Raw genomic sequence first — 23278 nt, 5'->3', positions numbered from 1 at the left:
CTGTGTCTTCTCCACAGATCTTTATGACAAAAGATGCTATTTTGTTCCTTTTATGGTTTTTATTGAAAAATGCTAATAATCTTCAATTGGCACTGCATTGTTTTCTATTTCTAAGCAACACAGGCTCTCTGGCAAGGAAGAGAGGGCAAGGAAGCACACGGATGCAGGCATGAGGGTGAAAACAAAGCACAGTACAAAATAGGTCTTTTAATTCACAAGACAAACATGCAGACAATGACAGAAACACATGTGTATCTCAGTGAAGCTGGAACTGCCCCTTATAGGAGAGAATGGTGACATCTCTATTTGGTTTCTTTATATTTTTTAAATGTGCATATGCAAATTGCTTTGGAACATCAAAACCATTTTTTCAAAAACTGTCAGACTGACTTCAAATTAATTTAGAAAGGAAAAATATTTTGTCCTGTTTTCTGAATGTATACTACAATGGAGAGGAAATTATTTTGGTACTGTTGATAAGAAGGTCCTCTTATGAATCTCTCAAGATCTGTCATCTATTTTTATATGTCTGACTTGTTCAAAACAAGCACCACATGAGAAAATGTGTGAGTTCAGAGGCACTGAAGTTCAGAGGCACTCAATCAAACTATTGAATAGTTTGCTGAGAAACACTAGCCACAGTCACAGTGTGAATAAAGAAATTAGAGGTAAAAGGCAGACTTGGAATAGGGTAGAAGATTTGAATGAAGAAGGGGCATTTGATTAATAAATTTAATGTAACCACTTATGCTAAGCACTGGATATTTTAAGAGCTGGCTGGGTGCATACATACGTATTACTTTAGATTTTTACCACTGGACAAACCGTAAATGCAATACCTTTTAGTCTTTGGAGCTGGTACACTCCATCTGTAATGCTCACTGCTTATAAACATCATGTTACGTATATGGAGTGTAAAATGATACACAGTGCTCAAAGGTAGGAAATGCTAAATGTACTAAAGGAGGACAAGAAAGAAGATGCACAAATCTTTTTTATGATGATGAAGGCCAGAAAAGTAGAGAGCTAAAAAGGGGTTTGGAGCAGACGGTGTGCTTTGCAAACCTTTTACCAGCTTTCTGAGATCAATTACCACAGTGTCCACAAGATACATGCAACTTGGTGTAACCATTTTGTATAGCAGTAGCCGAAGAAAAGGAGAATTTGGGTCTGCATTTTCTCTCTGGGGTTGCACTTAAAAAAAGATAGACCACTTTTATTGTGGCTTGACCACTTCGAAAGTAGGAAATGTATTGTGTTTACTAAGAACAAAGCTTTGGCTGTTATTTTTTTTAATCATTCATATAAGAGGAAAAATGCAGACGAGGACAGAGGTGTACATTACATCAGGGACTATGGGATGGGTCACACATTGAGCACTCGCAAAATGTCAAGTACCTTTGCTGCTTTGATTAAATACTGAAGAATAGTTTTGGGTAGTTTAATGACAGACTTTGGCAAGGCTAAAATGGCTGAAGCAAATTTCCCAATAGCTCTCTATAAAGAAGGACAAAGCAAGAGCAATTAGTAGAAAACAAGAAAATATTAATAAAAAATATCTACTGAATGATTGTACCTAGATTATTAAGAATGAATTTACATTCATAGACTCTAATACGAAAAAAGATCATCTGTGATGTTCACAGTAAAATTTCAGTAAGATGATTCTTAACTGCCTGCATTCTCTAATAAATAAAGTCTCCAAGTTAACCCTTGAAGTGACTATTGCATACAATTTACACTAAAAGAAAAAAACAATTGAAAATAATTCTTTAGAAGGCTCTACAACAAGTCCACTTTGCTGGTATTTTTACTAGCATGTATATTTTTTTACTAGCACGTATATTTTTACTAGCTAGTATTTTTACTAGCGATACCATCACCATGAGCACGATGATGGAAGGCGAACAAGATATGATGACCAAATGATGAACAAGCTTTTAATAAACAAAACCAATTTCCTGTTCTATACATCTCCCCTCCTACATAAAGCCATCCAACATCTTCATGTTGCACATATCGCAGAACTGGCCACCTATACAGGACGTCTGACCAGAATTTTGAAGTAAAGATCAGATCCTACATCCTTGGGTTAACAGTTTCAGGAATGAGCTTTAAAAACTAAGACCAAGTGAACAAAAATCCCCAAACCCCGAGCAAATGAAAGAATCTTATTAACTTCTGACCTCAAGTTTAGAACTCTTTAAAATCTCAGTGCTTGGCACCAGCACATCTGAACAAAATGTTGCCACCAATTTTTTAAAAAATCAACAGAAACAAGAACGCAAACTTTCCTCTATACCTGCATGAAAACCAGAAAGAAAAATGACCTAGAAATTCATGAGCTGTTTTTGTGGTCCAAGGTGAGTTAAATGCAAAATATATTAAAAAATAGTGTAAACAGTAGAAAATAAAATTTACTTATCACATTATTTTTCATCCAGATTTGTTTTGCCTTTTTAAGGTCAGCATAAAATTCTTTCCATGTCATTACCATGCAGGCAGCTTAACAAATGCAATCAATTGGTAATGTAATGTAAGTATATAAACTAAAGGCACATTATATCAATGAATTAAGTAAAATACTTCTTGTACTTCAGTAATGTTGTCTGGTAAGCTTTATTTGAAAGCTATTGTCATAAGGGATAGAAGAGCACAGAGGCAGGTTCTTGCTTGGGCTGGGCTTTCAGGAATGCACCAGTTCTGCAGCAACATGAGCTTGCACCTGGATGGGAATACTCATCTGTTTAGCAAAAAGCTGTCTGTTTGCTTAAGCTTTCAAAGTTACAGACCTGAAAAAGTTCAGTCGTGTTTCTGAAAACTCTTCAACAAGTAAAACTTTAATCTTATGAAGATTAAAGCAATCCTATATGCATGAGTATTTCACTAACTTCTTCACCTAAGTTCTTCTTTTAAGCCAACGGATTCAACACCCGAACACCTGATACTGTCTAACAGTAATGAGCCTGTACGCAGGAACCCAGTTAGGAAACTTCAGCTATCTTTATAACATCACAATATCCTCTTACTTCAACACAGTCTATCACTTAAAATGCAAACGCATTAATTAGCATTATTCTGAAAAACAAAGGAGAGAAAGTGGTGTGGTCTCCTTTTGAAATTTTAAATGCTAAGCTCTTTATAACGCAATGCTATATATCTCTGGTCCTCTAGGATCAATAATAATAAAAAAATATATTTTTAAAGCACGTATTCTTTTCCATAAGAAGTTTTTTAATTTGGGGATCATTTCTTCATGGAATGATAACATCTACTTAAAACCAGAAAACCACAGAAGTATTGTACAGCAGTGCCAGAGGCAAGTCAGCTTCCTCGCTTTTCTTTATTGCAACGCAGAAAGAATAAAGCTCAGATTCTTAACCTTTGTTTTTGTATTTTTGTTTTCTTGAGGCATCAGTGAATGAAGACATGATTTCACTATAGTTCCTGTAGCAGTTTGGCAATACTTAAAATAGGCAAACGCGCATTTTAAATTGGCAAGAAATTTAATTTCCAACACTTTTCAGGTCTACTTTAGATGCACTGGCTGCTTTAACATATGTGCCTGTGTTACGAGCAGCCTACATTTTTTTTCCAGATGTCAACTAGAAAGCAAATTACCATAAAGTACCTGAAATGCAGATTTTTTTCGAGGCTCTTCCTCTTCTTTTTTCTCCTCTTCCTCTTCCTCTTCACTATCCGTCTCAAACAAATAATAATTTCCACTTCTGACCACTAAGTGAAACAAAATATTTTCTTATTTTTCTGAAAAGTTCTATTCTCACCTGCCCCAAGACCTATGAACAACCAGCCAGTCATTTAAAAATTCATAACCAGGAGAGGTGAAAACAGAGAAGAAGCAAGAGATTAAAAGGTCTCGGGCAATTTATTTGATGTTAGTCTGTGATACTTCGGGCATTAATGAGAACTGTACAAGAACTAATGAAAACATCACCATGAGAAGAAAATGTAAAGGAAAAGCTTGAAGTATTTCAGGTTACTAGGTTACATTTTTTTAGAAAAAAATGGCAGTGAAGTCTAAATTAATTTGGAACTGATGGTTATTTGAGGGAGTAAAAAAAGCCCAGCAGGTAAGTAAATAAATTTACATGAACAGTACCACTGGACAAAAAATACAGAACTTCTCTTTAAAATATTGAGGCATCCTTTAAACTATGGAATGGGATGGCATTAGTTAACACTTTCTTCAAACATTTAAGTTTTGATGAGGTAATGGAAAACCTTGGTTTGTTTAAAACAAATCACTTGGATTCTAGTAACATGATCGCAAATGAGTTTCAATTTTTTGCCCATGGATTCAGAAAGATTCTGAAACCTTGATACAGTAAAGATGCACAGTGAATAAGCTAGGCCTTATATCCTTGAACAGAAGCAATGTTTTTATTTCTCAGATGGTAACAGGCCTACATGAATGAACAAAGGAAACAAAAGAAATGAAAAGTAAGGTAATGAGCAAGAGAAAAATCAAAATCACAGCATTACATTTAGCAGTGACAACCGGTAAATAATTTCCACACTTAAGCTGAAATATTTAAAGGAACAGTTACTTAGATGAAACATCACACAATCTGGGTATATGGAATAATACATATTTATAATGAAAATTATATTTAACCCTCATTATAGGTTTCTGGAAAAGTAACAATTGCTTTAATTCAATCATACCCTGACTTCTACACAGATCCTCTGGGCACAGATGACCACACTTAAGTACCGTAGAAACCTCAGGGTAAGCACACTGTGAAATTCACCAGAGCTCTATTGGATCCTAACTTCAGCATCCAAAACTCCCTCAGAGGGGGAAATTTGTGCCTCATGTGCCTAGTTATGACTTTAACATCAAGGAACACCCTGCAGAGCGGCAGAGAGTCCACTTCAGCAGATCTAATTGCTGAACTGAGGTAAAAAGAAAGTTTAGAAATTTATTGGATCAAGCAAATTAATTATTTGGTACAGGGCCTTCTAAGAATGCCTATTTAAAATGCACTGAAGAGATGAATGTATTTCAAGAGAATCTTGTAGTCAGCAACAGAAATTGTCGACACAGATCAGCAGGATAAGGTCTGACACCTAGGGGAAACCTCTACTGCAGTGCAATTCCTTAAAGGCTCAGGGTAGCACCTGGTCAGACTTGGGACTCCTGAGTTGACAGAAAACAAATCTACAACGGTCTCCCTCCAAAATTTTTAGGTTTAAGTTTATCTGAGGGAACACTGTATTGTAGTGTTATGTCTCTTTTGCAACTAAAGAGGGAGGTATGATTGAATAGCAATAATGCATTCTTGCACACATCAAAATGGAGTAAGAAGTGTGTTAGTCACCTACAGAGATTACTAAAGAGACCAAATTTTACTAGTAACATGGCCAGATTGGACTGGGAGATCCCTTTCCCACTGCAAAATGTGACTTTCTCCTACTGAGAAAAGGGACTTGCAGGCTTTCATTGTGAGAGAAGATGGAGGAGGCAGAAGGGGAGCCATGCAGGAGAAGTCAGTATAATCTCATCATCTGCTTGTGGCCAGAGGGAAAGAGCTCCCCAGGACAGCTGCAAGTACCATCTTTTGCACTACGTCAGACACAACTCTGTGCCCCAGTAGCAGCTGAGGACCTTGAAACACATGGCCCTAACTCCTGCTGATGTTTGTGGGGCTCCACAAGTAATCTGCAAGCACAGAAGGAACCACACCTCCCTGCAAGGGAGAGCGTGAGTGAGCGTCAATGAGGAAACCCTCACTGACGTTTCCTGTCTGTTCTACTCGGACCGAAATTCATGACTGTGTTTTAATTCCTATGACGTACAAAATGAAGTATCTTTCTGGCTAATAAGGTTATAACAAGTGGTATAAAAATAACAATAAAAATCTAAATTAAACAACAGAATTGGCATAAAATTTCAGGCTTGAGCAACTTCAATATATACACATATACAGCCACAGTCACAAACCCATTTCCTGAGATGAACAGCCACGTGCAGCAGAATGCTGCAGCTACAGCACAGTGTTTCAAAAAGGATAGATGGGGAATATCAGTCTACTTCTACTTTGTATGCCTGTGAACACCTAGTCAATGCCATGTTTCAGTGAGTGTGGACACAAGCCACACGGCAGGCAACCACTGTTGGCAGGATCAGGATCTGTGATGTTTCCCACAAGGTTTTGCATTATTGCATAAATAATTTCAAGAATGCTCACTGTTTAAATACCAAAACACAAGTTGCCACCTAAGAACATTAAATAATGAGGGTGAAATAAGTAAAAGCCAAAGTCAATGCCTCTCTTTGAGCAATTCTTCTTATTACAAAACCAGTGGTGAATAAACAAGAGACCATATCCCATTCCTTCAAAATCACTGTAGCTTGAAATTCTACAGTAAAAACTCACAAATTAATGTTTTGTCATTGTTCATAATGAAACTACAGGGCAAGAAGTTTATTTTCATAAGACTTTTGAAAAGGGATAGGTCTCTCTAAAGTGGCAGTGTGCCCTTTAGAAAAATAAAAATAAAGGCACAGTTTACTTGTGACTTGATAGAAATAAGCATACGACATTCTGTTAAATGCTGTTGGCAAATATATATCCTGGAGTTATAAATAAATACAAACAGGTAAGTGAAGCAGTATGCAGATGTGTGAAAGTATTACTTGAAGTAACTCTTAAACTAAATGGCCAGGCACAATATAGACATTCATATTTAACTCTGATCAGTGCTATATACTTAATTTTTAAAAAAATCTTCAGAGGTTATTAAATAGCTCATGTCTGACTTCCTTCAACAAAGATCCAATAGAAGGATATCTGATTTGAGATTGCAGTCTGCTCAGTTTTCTTGTTTTACTCAATCCAAAACATAGGGAAGAACTGTACTGTATGCCTGGACTGGGCTAGAAACAAATTAAAATGTCATAATGCAACAATGATGAGTGATACAAGGTAATAATTTCTTGTGCACAAGGCTGAACATATTTTTGCTCTGAGATAAACATAATAAAAAAAATGGAAATAACAAAACAACTGGCATCAACAGTACATTAAAGTGTGATCAGAGATATTCATCTGAGCTCTACACAGCCTAGTCCTGAGAACAGTTTTGCTGCCTTACTGTGGTACTCGGATTTCTACAGCTGACAGCAGAATGACTGATGAACCATAAAAAAAGATGTATGATGTGTGTATATGAAAAAGAAATTATGACTAATCTTAGAATGCACTGGCAAACCTTCACCTTCACATTCTTAAATATATTGTGCTTTGCAGTAGGGGGGAGCGGAGACTTTTAAGGCCAAAATAGATTCTTTTTGGCACATGTTTATCTGATTTGGTATTTTTCTAAGAATGCCCGAAGCATCATGAGCTAGCTATGCTTCCAACACACAGTTCAAAATATGGTTAAACTCGCTCCTTGAAGATTTTGAAGTAGAAATAATTTGTTGAAAAGAAACAAGCCTTCTATCAAGTCACAATCACAAGATCAGGCATGAAACAAACAGGTCATGGGAATGCCTTCATTCTGATCAAGGATATAAGGGTTAAATCCACATATTTGTAAGATGATTGAGAAAACCTACTGGAAGCATGATCAACCCAAGGCCGCCACCACAGCTTTTTTTTGCCCTTGGCTTTCTCTTTGTCTGCTTCTCCTAAAATAAAATATGTCCAAATATTAATTTTACAAAATGAGAAACATGTTTCTTACACTGATAATAATTTTTAATTTCTCTCAAAAGAGCTAAAACTTCATGAACACATCAGATGTCAGATCTACTGAATACATTCCATATTAAAATCATTCAGAAGCATGACCACTAAGCAGAAATACTCTGGTTTATGCAGCAGTTAAAACAGCATTCCACTCTAAAAGAGCTAAAAAGTTCAGTTTTGTGTTTTAAAACATACAGTCCCAGTTGACTGTAATTTCAAGAAAAAAATATTTTCCCTCCTCTCAAATCCCCTTACATTTCAGGATACAAAAATTTTAAATCCAGTAAGTGCTGATCCCAAGTCAGTGCTAGAAATGTGGCACTAGATAGGTATCATTTTTTTTGTTCCCATGTTTTAAACAACGTTTAGAAGTATACAAATATTCCAGTCATTGAAAAAACCTCACAGCATCCAGAAAACGTTGCTCGAAAAATGAGGATGCTACCTATTTGTAACACTGCGGTTTATAGATAATGACTTTGTGCAAAACAAACCTCTGCTGCTCTTCAGCTTTTTGCCAACAGCCTGAAGTTAACCAAAAGTAATCTCAAAGCAAACTACTTTCTCTAAACCTTCTTGCAGTACAAAATCCCAGATCTTTCTGGCCGAATCAAGCTCCAAACTGATACTCAGCTAACAACCTTGTTACATGCTGACAGTTTTGAAGAACAACTTATCGCCTGTCCAATTATTAAGTCTATTAGGTCCTTAGCGCTCAGCTGCAATTACGGTACTACAACAGCTAATAGTACCTTCGTCATCTTCTTCAGAAGCATTCCGCATCTCTGGCCCCTCTGAGGACTCCTGGGTCATGCTTAGCATCCTCTCTTTGCCCTTTTTGTATTTTTGCTGCCTGGCTTTGATGCGATCCATTCTAGTAAAAGGAAGAAGCACATTAGATTCACATCTTCACCCTTTTTGACCCACCCTGAAAAACAAGCGTTAAACACATCCATACTCACACACGTACTGCAACATTTCTAAAGGAAATTATTTCAGATTATTTATGTGGCTCTTAACTACAGCTTCCCTAACCAGTCTTCTTAATGTTCCAATTTATGTTGTGTTTTTTTTTAAGCCAGTTCCTGTGTCTCAGTCTCCTATTTTCTAACCATCTAGGCTTGCACGTCCAAGTGAGACAGGGTTAATGTGGCGCTTCTGATTAGTAATCTGCCTACCATTTTCATGAGTTTCATAGGGCATTTGCGTTTGACTGTCCTCTTCTGAGAGATGGGGAGAGACAAATTGAGAGAATAGTAGGATAATTAGTGGAAAGAAAGGAAGAGGAAAAGAGACTGATTTTTTTCCCCACATATTTTATCTGCACTGCATGAATTCATACTATGCAAAATAGAATAAGTCAAAACTACAACTGAGCTGGACCTCCAGCACAGAAAAATATAGCACAGACTTAAAGTCATGTTGCTACGATACTCGGGTATGGAACAGTCAAAAGCTGATGATCTTAACCTGTCATCATTGGATTTCTAAGCTTTAGAAGAACCTTCAGAAGAAGCAGGAGGGTTCACGTCTTCTCTCTTGATTTATAGGAAACATCTGTTTCCATTACAACTTCAGGCTCACTGAGGAGCAGGTAAGTCAGTACATTCCACTCTGACTCTTTATGTTAACCTCACAACCTTTGGTCCAAGAAATGTAATTCTATGTTTAAATAGAAGTTTAGATTCGCAGGATGTTGTCTTTTTGGAAAACATTACTCTAAACCTACATAATATTGGAATATCCAAGATCTCTGAACGCCCAGAGAGCAGTTTTTGTAATTGCACCATCATACTTCAAAATCTAATCAGCATTTGTATAAAAGAAGGTGCTAGATAAACACCAACAAGCAGTGAAATACATGCACATGTACATTAAATACATACTGTCTTTTCAGTTGATCCATTGATTTTTTTTCCTCTTCAATTCTTGCCTTTACAGCCTTGACAATTGTAGCCTGGAAAAGCTCAGCACCTCTACAGAGAAAAGGGGGCAGATGAAAGGGAAAAAAAGAGAGGAAACATTAAATGTTTCTAAGTTTCCCTTATGCCAGCTAATTACACAGAACTCTGTGTTCTCTCTGTACACAATCTCACCTGCATAAAACAAAATTTATCCGAGGCCTGAAGGAAATAATAAATTACTCCAGAATCCTAATCTGTTCACAGTTAATCCTTTCAGGAACTGGGGCCAAACGCTGTGATTCATACTCAGCCTATAAGTTCCTCTAGCAGCTGTTCAAGGAATTCCATTTCCAGTCCTCAAGAAGACAGAACACGGGTGGGTTCAAGGCCAAGCTAGGACTTCTTGCACACCTTCAGGATTCGATCTTTACAGTCATTTCAGCGTTACAATCAGTCCCTCTGCCCGAGTCCCCTGGATGTTGGGAGCCAAGTTCAGTTGTATCCAGGGCCATGATGAGCACAGCTTCAGCTTCACTTTTACCCACTGAACACTACAGTGCTTTCAATCTGATGACACAAATCCTTGAGCAAGTTTCTGGTGTGCCAAAAGAATGTGGCTTCTAACTCCATTTCATTAGAAATGTAATCAACTCATCGATTTGGATGTCCAGGTCACATGTCTTGGCCATTCTTCATGATTCACTCATCAGCTCTTGAAGACTCTCAGAGAGCCTCAAAGTTTCTCTCAAAAAAGTATCATAGACTTAAAGCCTTTCTTTTGTCAGGAATTCAGTGAGAACAGCTATCATTTCAGGGAGTCTACTTCTAATTTATTTTTCAACCATGTTTTCTGAGAGATTAATCATTCTTCCACGTAACATCCAGGATAACCACAACTACATTTTTTTCAACGGAATACAATCGAGACTGGCCATCATTATCGCCCCAAAGTATGGTAAAGTACAACAAAGAAGGACAGTCTCCTTAGCAACTTGATCACTCCTAAATTCTTATGGACTTTTGAAAACTGCCCCTGAATCCTATTGCTACTGTCTGCTCACAATTTAATCTTATTTAGGTGAAGGACTGGTATTTCACAATATTAACTTTAAGTAGAAGACAAGCTCAGACCATGCTGTCTGACTCCAAACATGACCTTCTCCATTGTCCATGGAAATTCAAAGCTTGGATTTTAGCAAGGCAAGCAGCTAACTAAAAAAAATTAATTATATCACTATATTTATATTACCCTTCTTCCTGTAATAACTCAGCACTTCCTGGTCATTAACACATTTATCTTTACAAAGTTCCTGACGTAGGTGAGTACGTCTCCACTTCTGCTGCTGGAGAACGCAAGCCTGGGTAGGTTCAGTAACTTACCAAAAGACACAAAGCTGGAAGTAGGAGCGAAACATGTTTCTTTCAACCCAGCCCAGTACCATTCGCATGAGTCTGCTCTTTCTTTCTGGATGCAAACTTTCCAGTTTAGGAAGCATTTTGATACTCACAATTTTGCTTTGTGCTCTTTTCATTGTGAACAGAGCGTATGAAAAAAGCTACAAAAAGGTGGTATTCAGCAATCTTAGGAATCAGCAGTGAAATTCACTCCAGAGCAAAAGTCTGACAGAGGCAATATGGGATGGAGGTATAGATCTTTTGGTAGCTCTGTTTACAGTGGTAAATTTTGTTCAGTACGGGCAGCTAAGCATGTCCCCTTTTTAAAGTAATCCCTGGAGGTGGAAGAAGAGGAAGACAAAATTTTGCCCTCAAACACCCCCAGAAATCAATGCCCATATGTTTTTCAGGCAAAGAGAAATGCCACAACACACTTAATCCAATATTGATGACAGTAATTCCCTAGAAATCTTACTGAAATTCAAAACAGAATTTCATTCCTGATCTGCCTTCTTATCAAAAAACAAAAGAATGTTTGAGCTAGCGATAGTTACGAGTGGATGCACGCGGGCCCACTGTCTCAAACAGGCTCTGATAGCAGAGTGTTTTCTTTCCAAGGCTTAGAAACTCTGGCGTTAGCTCTCATACATATTGATGCATACATATTGATTCTTCATCACTGGGAGGGTGGTGAGGCACTGGAAGAGGTTGCCCAGAGCAGCTGTGGCTGCCCCCTCCCTGGCAGTGTTCAAGGCCAGGTTGGATGGGGCTTGGAGCAACCTGGTCTAGTGGAAGGTGTCTCTGCCCATGGCAGGGGGTTGGAACTGGATGGTCTTTAATGTCCCTTCCAACCCAAACCAGTCTGTGATTCTGTGATTCTACGTTGAGAGAACGCTGCAACACACATCAAATTTCACAGCTTTTAATAAGGGCTATGAGAGCAGCAGATGTTATTTGGTAGGACACATAGTTTAATTTCTATCAGATTCCCAATTAATTAATTTTCACATGTGTGCTTTGTCAGAGTTGGGTTTGCAATTATGAATTTTGCATGGACTCTTTAAATCAATGTAAAAGGACTCTTTTGGTAGTGCCTATCATAAATAAGTACCGTAGCCATGAAAGACTTGAACTGTTTCATTTAATTTTTAAAAACTTTCTGTTACCTTGATGCTAGGATCTGAGAAGCTTTTATATCTGCAACTACATGCAGGAAGTAGTAACTCATGAAGACTCTTCTTTGCAGCAGGAGGAAAGCAAAACATATACTGTCCCAAATGATTCCTGCTTCTCCACTGGGCAGTTTACAATCTAGATTGTTGGTTGCTGGAAAAAGACACCATCAGCATAAGGACTGTTGTATTAAAGTATTATTTTATATTGTTTAATCAATAATCTTAGCCTTTAAATTATTTGAAGCAATTTAATTAGATTTTTCTTAAGAAAACTTTCATGCATTTCCATTTGAAGTACACCATATTTTCTTTTAGAGCAAATTGGAAAGATCCCAACAATGTGATATCCCATGAAAATTCACCAAAAGTGAACCATTTGCAAACAAATTCACCCTATCCTAATTAAGTACTTAAAAACAAAGAATGGAAAAAAGATATTGTTTGTTCACCTGAAATACTTGATTTCGGTATTTTCTAAAATGGCATGTTTCATTTTATTTTTTTTTCATTTCAAAGTGACTTTTTGTCTCATTTTTCTACTAAGAACACTATCAACATTCGAAAGAAGTGTTTTATTTTTATCAAAATAATTTTTTGACTGCCACCACCTAATATTTTTATTTTTCCTCTCCACAACTCAGTTCAATGTTTCTTTCCCTTGCATAAGAGAAAAAACATTTGAAACCACAAAACTGCTTCCTTTGGGGTAGGAGGAGACAGGCAGAGAGGAAATCCCATTCCTCCTATCGCTAGATTTTGGCTTGGGCTATTTCTTTCTTTCTTTATTCTCTAAAAGACAGTTCTCCTGGGGATATTAAAAAACTAAAACTGGGTTTTGTGGAGCTAGACTATAAACTAAACGGCCTATGCTGCCCCATAGAAGGGAGTAGAAGTACTCAAGGGACAGACTCTGGCTCGAATCTGGCTTTACAATCAAGCAAGCCAGTCTAATAGGTCTGGTAGGTCAAGCTCCAAGAGCTTCAAAGTCTGCTGTGCCCACCCCCTGGGGAGTCAGAAACCTATGTCTATGTTTCTGTGGCTGCTCAAAAAGTTTTGAATAATATAAGAACTACTGGGCACCATTTATCTTGTGAATTTGCATCTTTATATTTCCTTTCTTTACCCCTAATCCCCACTTATCTATTAGGATCAGACACGAAGACAGGAATTTAGAACTTTGCTCCAGACTCACTAGGATGAAACAGTTCTTTAAATTCAGAAAAAAAAACACTGAAAAAACCCAGGTGTTTCCAAACTGTCAATCCAGAGTGCCAGGACAAAGCGGAGCCAAATTAATAGCTCTCTGAGAGGTGAAGTGTCTTGCTTTCCATACTTCATTCCTCCCTTCTCTCACCTCCACCCACATACACTATCCACTCCCTCCCTGTCATCACCACAAACATGAGAATAATCGTAAAAAAACAAACAAAAAAAATTGCCTAAACTCACTATGCCTGCAAAAACCTACCACTTTTATGCTGGCTTAGCCTCTTGCCATTTCAGTGAGCTGAACTGGTTTACCCCTGAGCAACTGAGTGTAAGACCTGGCCCACAGGAAGGAGTGGGAGTCTGCAGCTGGGAAAAGGCGCCCTCTCCTTGCAGTGATGGTGAGCTGACATTTCAGTATCATATATAGTTAAGCCTTCAAGTATCACATCAACTGCATATACAGGGAAACTGTGTTAAGCGCTGGTATCACCAGATTGTTCATTTACAGCAAACGCTGGTTGCGGGCATGTGTGTGTGGCTGTTGATAGTTCTCTCAGCATATATATATATTCTTTGGTTCTATGAAATATTGCCAATATTCTTTCTTGCTAGTCAATGTAGGACCAAGTTGTATCAACTGAATTTGCAGGTATGATATTTTCACAGAGTAATACATCAGGATGCCACAACTTAAATACAGCAGAAGATTTGGAAGGTAATTCTTTATTTACAGAAAATGATGAAGAAAAATGAGCTATACTTACGAATACGGTAGCCTTTAACTGTACAAGCCAGGCTAAATGCCTGAATCAACCAGCAACTATTCTTAATCAATGATTCAATGTAGCCACATGCTCCTATCTGGAAAGTAAAAGAACAGTTTCATATAACAAAACAAAGCAGAAATAAAGATAAGGAAAGTATTGCACGTCTTTACATTACATGAGAATGTTGTGACTGCTATGGGCTGCATTATATCTCATTAATAAAACAGAGATTAGAAGAAAAAGTGCCTTTAGCAGTGACACACATCACTTTTAAATAGCAAGAATTTGTTCTTTTGATTATCAGTGAGATAGGAGGTATGTGGGTTTTGTTTGTGCTTTTGCAGAGAAAGTGATACGTCTGGCACGTGAGGCAGTGAGACAGCTAAGCAACTTTTATAAATCACTGACTTAATCTTACAAACATACATGGACAAGCTTAACACATGTGTACCTCCACTGAATTCCCAAGCACAAAATGAAGCACATATGTAAGCATTTAGAGCATTTGCAAATTCAAACCACCCATAAATCAATTTTATTTCAGCACAGTGACTTATATAAATGTAAAAAGAAAAATGTCTGCTCTTTTCAGTCCAGTACTAAAAATGTTCTAAGCTAAAAAAAATTGCCAGGAATAAATCTAAATTTATTTTTCAAAAAGATTTAAATTCCTGGCTTGTCTCAATGACCTATCAGTGCCACAGCATGAATTCACTCTTTAGAGTTAATTAATGCAAGAACACCTTTAAAATTTTGCAGAAGAATCTGACATTTAATTATCAAATATATCTGTTTTCACCTGAATTTCACACTAGATGTAAAGGAAACAGAAACGTAGTTTGTAATTTTGTAGTCAACTTCACGAATTACATTACATTACACGACAACTGCGTCTAGCACTAGGCTTGAAAATTCTAGTTTTAAATAAAAGGTTTATTTAAATGTGCATTGTTTATCAACAGTATGACTATTCTTGCAATTCTTACTCATTTCTCACTCCACTGAGATTTTCATAAGACTTCTAAGGAGAGACTTTACTAGGCAAAGAAACCAGAATCTGGCCCTTTGAAAATAGCTTGTGAGCTTTCACAGAGCCTGACTGAATACAAGGGTGCACATTTTTGTGTAATGTATATGCATTACCATTCCCTGGATATGCACTTGCAGTTTCTGAATTAAAATGGAGCCTGCTTTGGACTTACAGAAGGCTGTGGTCCTGAAAAATTATTTTTAATGACCACTCAGCACACTGCACACACTTCCAACGAAACCAAAGTGCTGAGGGCAGAGGAAAGGCAGCAGCTACTTACCGAGAGGATGTTCTTCATTGTGATCACGAAGATGTTGTAGGCAATCAGCCAGTCCCAGTAACGCAGAATGCTCCTGATGGGCTTCAGTAACAGATCTCCACCAAAGAGAAGAAAATAAAAGCAGGCTACCAAGTAGCCCATACAGAATATGCTGATCCTCGTGGTTCCCGTTATGAAGATTATTGTAAGCACAAACCAGAAGAGGTAACTAAATATTATCACCTTATACATGTCTAAGTAGGACCTGGAAGTAAAAGAAGGAGAAAAAGTTACCATTTTCTGAGGGCAATCATAGAACCATAGAATCATTCAAGTTGGAAAAGACCTTCGAGATCATCGAGTCCAACCATCAACCCTACTCTACCAAGTACACCCCTAAACCCTATCTCCAAGCACCACATCTAAACGACCTTTAAACACATTAAGGGATGGTGACTCAACCACCTCCCTGGGCAGCCTGTTCCAATGCCCGACAACCCTTTCAGTGAAATGATTTTTCCTAATGTCTAGCCTAAACCTACCCTGGTGCAGCTTGAGTCCGTTCCCTCTTGTTATACCTTTAATCTGTGAGAAGAGACCAGCACCTACCTCTCTACAATGTCCTTTCAGGTAGTTGTAGAGAGCAATAAGGTCTCCCTTCAGCCTCCTTTTCTTAAGACTAAATAGCCCCAGCTCCCTCAGCTGTTCTTCCTAAGATTTATTCTCTAGGCCTTTCACCTTTCTGGCTTTCTCTTGTGCCTAAGTTCTTCTGAGCGTTCTCATCCTACTTCAGCATTCACGCACCTTCTTAAGACTAACACCAAGGTCAGTGGGTCTAGCTTATTTATGGGTCTGCCTGGCTCACATACTCCATTCTAGCTCGTTCATGTGCACAAGCACCTTAGTACACCCAGTCACGGCACTCTGCATCATGTAGGATCAAGCCTTGTATCACAAAAGGGTGGAAAACATGTTCTCATCAAACTTCATGATAGAGTGACATTATCTGCCAATGCTACATATGCAATTTAAGAGCTATCTTAGATCATCTTTTAAGAAGTCTGAGCAATATTATAGCAAATCTATCTTAAAAAGCTTGTTACAGTACTCCACTGCAAACAATTCTGTATTTATTGATGATTTCTAGGGAATTCAGTCTGGTTAAAAGCCTAGTTTTCAAAGACAGCTGCTAAAAATACCTTTCTCCAATGGAGATCAACTGTAAAATTTTTGAGGGGTAAAAGGTTTCTACAAAACATAAACGTGATAGAATTTACTGAAATATTTGCCAGGAACCTACTAGACAGAGCTATCTGAAATCAGCCTGGCCCACAGTGGGAAAGATTGAGAAACAATGTGGTATTTTCAGATTCCTTGAAATCCTGACTCAATATTGACTCAATGAGCTTTCAAATAGTAGTATCTGCCAAAGGCAACAGTGAATACTACATATAGCTAAACACTGCAAAACCAACTAATTCTTAGCTTCCCCCCACTCAGTGTTTTGATTGCAGATGTAACTGTCTTTTCAGGGTCTGTTCACCCAGGCTGTGAAACTAGATTTGTCAGGAAACCAGGCAGGGAGACAGCACTATAGGAGCACACATACACTTAAGCCAAAGCATGTAAGGAGCAAATGAACTAAATGCACTGTATGAAGCCACATAAAAAGGCTCCTGCTGCTTGATGTTCTCAGGCTCAGAGCTTTCTAGGAGTATGTATATATAGTCCTACATTTATAGGCCTGTACTATACATTTCACTTGCCGAAGCCAGCCTTTCTTTTTAAACATAAAGAAAGCTCCTTTATGTTTATTTCCCACAAACATTTAAGACATTTATAGACTACTGCCTGTGATATCTAAAAATGTCACGATTTTAGAGATGCTACTGGGTTTTGGGTGATAAAACACTAACAAAAAATCAATATACACCGGGAAAATAAAGAAGCAGAAGACATCAGCTGAACAAGTCTTTACTAACATAACATGCACTGAAAATGGTGCTATCACTGTTTGTCCAGAAAAAGACAACCATTATATTTGGTGTTCCTTTAAGAATAACTATTGATGTGTGGGATGGCTAGGAAGAGATCACTTTCCTGACACTGCTCTAAAAATCACCATATTTCAAAAATCTTTCCTCTGCTACCAACAAAATGCATCAGCATCTTTCGAGAGAAGCCCAAAATGGAATTGAATTGATCAAACAAACTGCAATATCTTAATACGTTTCAATAAAAATGGACTCTGACTCTTAAAGACAACTGGAACTGGCTGGATTCAAATTTTCCAACGTATGCAACATGGCATTTGGTTGAGTCACAGTCCAGCAGCAGATATCACTCTCAGATTAAAATTTCCCCAAATCAGAAAGACTATGAAAAGGGAGACAATAATTTAGCTATTTTTTTCACTATAATGTTAATCCTTCGCTACATTTTAGCAGTCATCTAAAATATCAAATACATCTGTTCCTCTCATTTTCAAATTATGCATTAAATATAATAGCATCGGATATCTCTAAACCAAACTAACAATAAAACAGGATATAAAGAAAAACTTCTCAAAATGCAAGTGACAAATGATACAGTTCTTAGAGCTGGAAATCATTCTGATTTTCATAAATCCGTAATTATAAGCAAGCCCAACCATAAAAATAGCTCCCAAGAATTCACCTTGGAGTGGACATCTTACAAACTAGTGTTTCAACAAGTCATCCATGGCACACCTAACCAATGAGTATCACCAACCACCCCAGGTACCAAGAACAACGCCACATTGAACACAATGAACAGAACTACACTCGAGTAGTTTCAGGTAGATAAAAATATTCCTGAAATCACATTTCTTTCAGCTGCAATATGCCAAAACTCCTTGTCTGTTACTGCATGGAGCCATGCATCCCCCTAATTTTCATTAGTTATTTGTAATAATATAGGCAGGCCAAGTGCTGTAAGAGCAGGAGCAAAGAAGTGTCTTGAAGGGGGAGTTCTCACCATATTGCCTCTCAAATCACTTGACACACTCTGAGACGCAAATCCTTAAATTCTGTGTGAAACCCCAGAAAGTTAGGAAGTGAGACGTTTCGGTTCTTTGCTCTGAAGATTATAGGGCAACAGTGGGCAGCTGAAGCACAAAGCCCCCCCATCAGCTAAAAAGACCCTACACAAACCCAGGTCAGTAAGGGCGCTTGCCCTCTATTTGAATACTTCTTCAAAAACAACAGAAAATGCTTAGTCTTGGATAGCATCCACCATAATTTTATGCTTTCACTGCAGACCACACAGATCATTAGTTTAATGGCATGTAAACCTTCCAAACCTCATCTTCTAAGTGGTCTTTAAATCTACACACAGTCACAGAGAGGAGAAGCCACCCTCAGGATATGGTATTTGACAATACACCTAGGAAATCTGAGTAGCTGCTTCCCAAGGGGACAGTCCCACTCCCCTTCGTCCCCTCAAGTCTGCATTCCAGCCCCTTCTTTGGCTTTGACTCTTTGAACCGGTTTCAAGAAGCAAATTCGCAAAAGCTTATTTATTTTGGGGGAGGACGGAAGGAAGGGATATTTTTCTGCCCATTCAGCCTATGAACCAACTGACTGCTGGTGTGATAAATGCAAAGGTGGGAGAGGCCAGGAACACAGACACACATCTGAGGAAGATCAGCCACTACACCAGTGTAGCAAGATCATCAAACTATGGCTTTTAGTAGCACGATAACCTCTGAATGAGAAATTACACAGAAGAAACCTGAAAGATGAATGAAAAATAAAACATGTTGATTTGCCAATTGTGTCATTAGCAGAACGCACTGATAGTCTGGATAATATTTTGGAAAAATGTATTGTATCACTTTGCTCAAAACCAAGAAAGACAAAGTCTGAAGTTCATTCCAACCATCCATCAAAGCTACTGTAACCTCAGATGGCTCTCCATATCAAATGATCTGCTTTGCTTTACTAAAGCTCTATTAGTCTTATCATGATTATTTCAATATTTTATTTCCACAGGAATTAATTTTTAACTGTAATACAATCCAGCCTGTTGCAAAAAGATTGCTCTAGGTGTGGTTGTTTTCCCAGCATGCTCAATAATGTGTTTGGCTGTGACCAGTCTAGTGTCCAGACCTCTGCCTGCAGGCACCAAGAGGCAGATGCTGCAGCCAATAACCCCTTTGAGGAAAGGTGTTTGTCCTCAGCCAGTGCTTAGAGAAAGAACGCACTTCTGCACACTGGTGACAGCCTATTGTGCCGTTGCACTGACCGATACAGCTCAATGCTTCTTCACGGCGATGCTCTTATGTAGCTTCATTGTCTTCCATTCAGCTACCTGTTTTGCTTTGAGTGTGGCTACCCACCTCCACATAACCCAAAGGCTCTTCCCGCAGCTGCCTTCTGATGACTACCCTCTCCTTCTCCTCCAGGCATATTATCCCTATATATAGGCATTCTCTAAGCTACCCCTACTCCCCAAGTTTCTTCTTTCTTTCCCCTCTTCCCTATCTCCTATTCCTTACATTCTTAGCAGCCTGTGTGACCCTGCATCACACACAGTCCATCTCCCCTTCTAATCCCTACATTGCTAATTTCTCACCAAGCTCCCATCCCAAAAGCCTTTCCCTGTAGCTCCATTTCAGCCTTCAGAAGGCAGTCTCACTGATTTTCCATTTGCCAAAAGCAACATCGAATCTTCTGAAAATTACCTCCCTTATTTCAATGGACTACTTCAAATTTAGTGTTGTGGATCCCATAGGCCTTAGCCCCTACTATTTTTGTCAAACCCTCTCCCAGGATTGATATTCTGTTACTCTCATTCTCCTAACAGTGAGGTCCTTTTTCCTTCATGCTTCTATCTCCTTTAAAAATTCCCAAATCCAAAGCTGTGTTATTTGTTGAGGTTCATTTTATTAATAACAAAATGGTCATCAACTTTATACAACAAATACGACAGGAAGCCTGTAACAATGATTTGCAGATCCTCTCTCACTCACTTAAGTTAGAAGTGTAGTTCCAAGAAAGGCATTACAGCTGCCTTTGAGAGACTTCACCTGACTCACCTGGTGATGGTTCCCAGGGTAAAGTATTAAAGGGGACAGTCCAATCATTGGCTATTAATACCATTTTTGCTCTTAAAAGGAAAAAAGTAGATTACAATCCCAAATTCTCTCCCCGTCAATGTCTAGGAGAACATCTGAAAACTGCTTTGGAACTGAAATGAGAATTTTCCAGCTTTGCAGACTGTGGGAAAGGATTATCCTCAGTGAAGTTGCCTTAAATCCTGTTTCATTTTAAAAGCTCCTATTTCTATTCTTCATTTTAATTTCTGTTTCAAAGCCCTTTGGTTGTGCTCTCCCTTGGGGTCAAGCACACATCCCCTGAGAAATCTGGGGGTGGAAATGCAAGAAAACTTCAGGAAATCTCTTCCTTAGACTGTATTTATCATTGTTGAGCTCAAGTATTTCTCCAGAGAGAGGAACATTAAGCACTTGGAAATATGTTCTTTTTCTGCCACTGTTTATATTGCAGTTAAAAGCTTTTTATCCATGCCTACTAGACAGTGACCAAACAGCATCTTCTCAAGGGAAGAGATACTTCAGAAAGGGTGGCTTCAGTCTGCCACTGCCACTTCTTTTACATGGCAGGAAATACACATCAGGCTTCTCAGAAAACACATGAATACCAAGCACTATTTTTTTTATGCTTTGTAATTTATTCCTAACCAGGTTGTTTTCACTTATTTGTTCGTCTCTTTCTGACTGACTTCTGGAGAAATGCCATTTTTTATTTCATTTGCTTCGATAAGCTTTGTACCAAGTTCTTGTCCATGTCACTAAATATTTAGACCACTCTGAAACTTCTATGGCAAAGTACAAGAAATGTTTTTAGACAAAGCCCTTTCAGTTACAAATTGTCTTGGATGGAGGCCAGATACACACATTTTTTTCTGAGGTGTATCTTCACTGGATTCTCCAGAGCTTCAGAGTCCTTCTTTTTAAAGATTTATAAACCCTAATAAAAGATTCAGTCACTTTAAGAGACTGTCAGCCATTCTCTGGTGCTTCTTCGAAGCAAATTAGGCATTTAAGATTGCATATGCACAGTACAACCTCTCAAAAATAACATCATCTGAAGTCTGGGAAAATCTGCATTGTAGTGAAGGCACTCAGGGAGATACTTAAGGGCTCAAAGAAAGGAAAGATATCATCAAGAACACAAGATCTATTACGCAGTTCATACTAAAGGAAGGTCTGTTTATACCTATATACACCGTTCTACAAGTATGATCTATTACAGATTCAGGAAGCTAACACTACAAACAAACAAACAAACAAAGTTACAGCTTACTTGCCTGAGCATCTACAAGAAAGGATATCATGAACAGGAGTTTCCTCTGTTCCTGATATTAATGGGTTTTCTATTCATTTGATGGATTTTTCAAACAAAAATGTCCCTGTTCTGTTTCTTTCTCTGCCTTGTTCTTTTCATTCTACTTCTTATTCACACAATATAAAACTATCACATGAAACAGTCACACAGATTTCTGTATTTAGCTGGAACAAATATAAAGTGATCAAAGTTTATTTGTTCAGCTCGCCACTACTAATGGGATCCTTTGATTTCCTGGGGTTTTTTTGTACTCTCCACTAGCAACATTACTTACTGCTTAATACAAGTTGCAAACTCCCAATTAAATTGTTGCATATCGTTAATCATCTATACACAGGTCTATTCCATCAGCACATGCCAAGCAGTGTGCTTGAATGGACGTGATGCCACCAATGACTTCAAGCTGATGCTTACCATGCATATGAACCGAAACACAGAACTTAACCCAGAGGATTGTGGAGAGGCAGCAGGCCAGTTCAGCTTGGATTTTGCTTTCCATTATAAACCTGACTCTGATTCCCATCCAAAATCTTCAAAGAACATCCTCTGTGCTTCAAACTTTTCATGCTTGGCCATCTGGGAATACCTTCTACAGACAACCATAAATACCTATCAGATTCCAGGGAACTTTGAAAAGATGCCAAAAGAGGCTGTTTAAAAAGCAGTGATTTTCTTGCCTCTTTTTCCCTGCTGAAGAAAGGTTTAAAACACATTCTCATCATTAATGAGTTTTTTTCACAATGATTTTTTTTTTTTTTTCTGGACTAATTGGGGAAAATTCGATCTTTTTTTTTCTGCCAGCAACTGTGTCACCAGTGATGGTCTTTGCCTGTGACCAATCACAGCAGTGTGCCTGATGCAACTGCTGTATTAGCTTTTGCTAAGATGGACACCACTGCAGTAGCAAGACAAAAACTCAGGCAACTCCCCCTACATGTTCTCCTCAACCAAGCCCTGTTTGGCAGATGTCTTTTGGAAAGCATCCCCACTTGAAGGAGCATTTTGAAGAGAGATTATGACTTCTCTTTTTCTGTTTATGTTACTGGATCTAGAGCACTTGGTCCACTCTGTAGACTGGAAATACTCAAGGGGAACTGTTCACCCTTTGCCCAGGAGTGACTATGAATCTCTGGACAAATGAGTCAATTGAATGTGTTGGCCTCCTCTTCAAAGCTATTTCCAGATAGATTTGGCCACCATATCTAACAGAAACAGCAGGATCAGCTTAAAGATCTTAAGAAGGGCTTCTGGTGACAGCACTTCTCTGGTAAAAGAAATAAAGATTTATCAGAAAAGGAGATTTTTATAGACATTAGTTCAAATGTTTTTAATTCCTTTTGCACTCAGACATCTGCTGGTAACATGCATTCACAAAACAAACACCTACTCTGACAAAACACAATAGTTAAGAAATCTTACTCTTCCCATTTAT

General features: G+C 38.2%; 1 protein-coding gene across 1 annotated transcript in view; it reads right to left on the bottom strand.

Moving 5' to 3' along the window:
• Positions 1-23278, bottom strand: part of PIEZO2 (piezo type mechanosensitive ion channel component 2) — a 312801-nt gene that overhangs the window by 43391 nt on the left and 246132 nt on the right. The window contains exons 27-34 of the mRNA XM_086472533.1: positions 15479-15722; positions 14166-14262; positions 12184-12343; positions 9605-9694; positions 8471-8592; positions 7586-7657; positions 3632-3735; positions 1399-1497 (exon numbers count right to left, since the gene is read on the bottom strand). Coding sequence (XP_086328659.1) covers positions 1399-1497; positions 3632-3735; positions 7586-7657; positions 8471-8592; positions 9605-9694; positions 12184-12343; positions 14166-14262; positions 15479-15722 — 988 coding nt within the window. The remainder of the gene's footprint in view (positions 1-1398; positions 1498-3631; positions 3736-7585; positions 7658-8470; positions 8593-9604; positions 9695-12183; positions 12344-14165; positions 14263-15478; positions 15723-23278) is intronic.

The sequence above is a fragment of the Leptosomus discolor genome, chromosome 13 (genome assembly GCF_034619465.1).
Source record: "Leptosomus discolor isolate bLepDis1 chromosome 13, bLepDis1.hap2, whole genome shotgun sequence".
Classification (NCBI taxonomy): domain Eukaryota; kingdom Metazoa; phylum Chordata; class Aves; order Leptosomiformes; family Leptosomidae; genus Leptosomus; species Leptosomus discolor.
The sequence above is the reverse complement of the archived record's forward strand: the minus strand, read 5'-3'. Positions and strand labels throughout refer to the sequence as shown.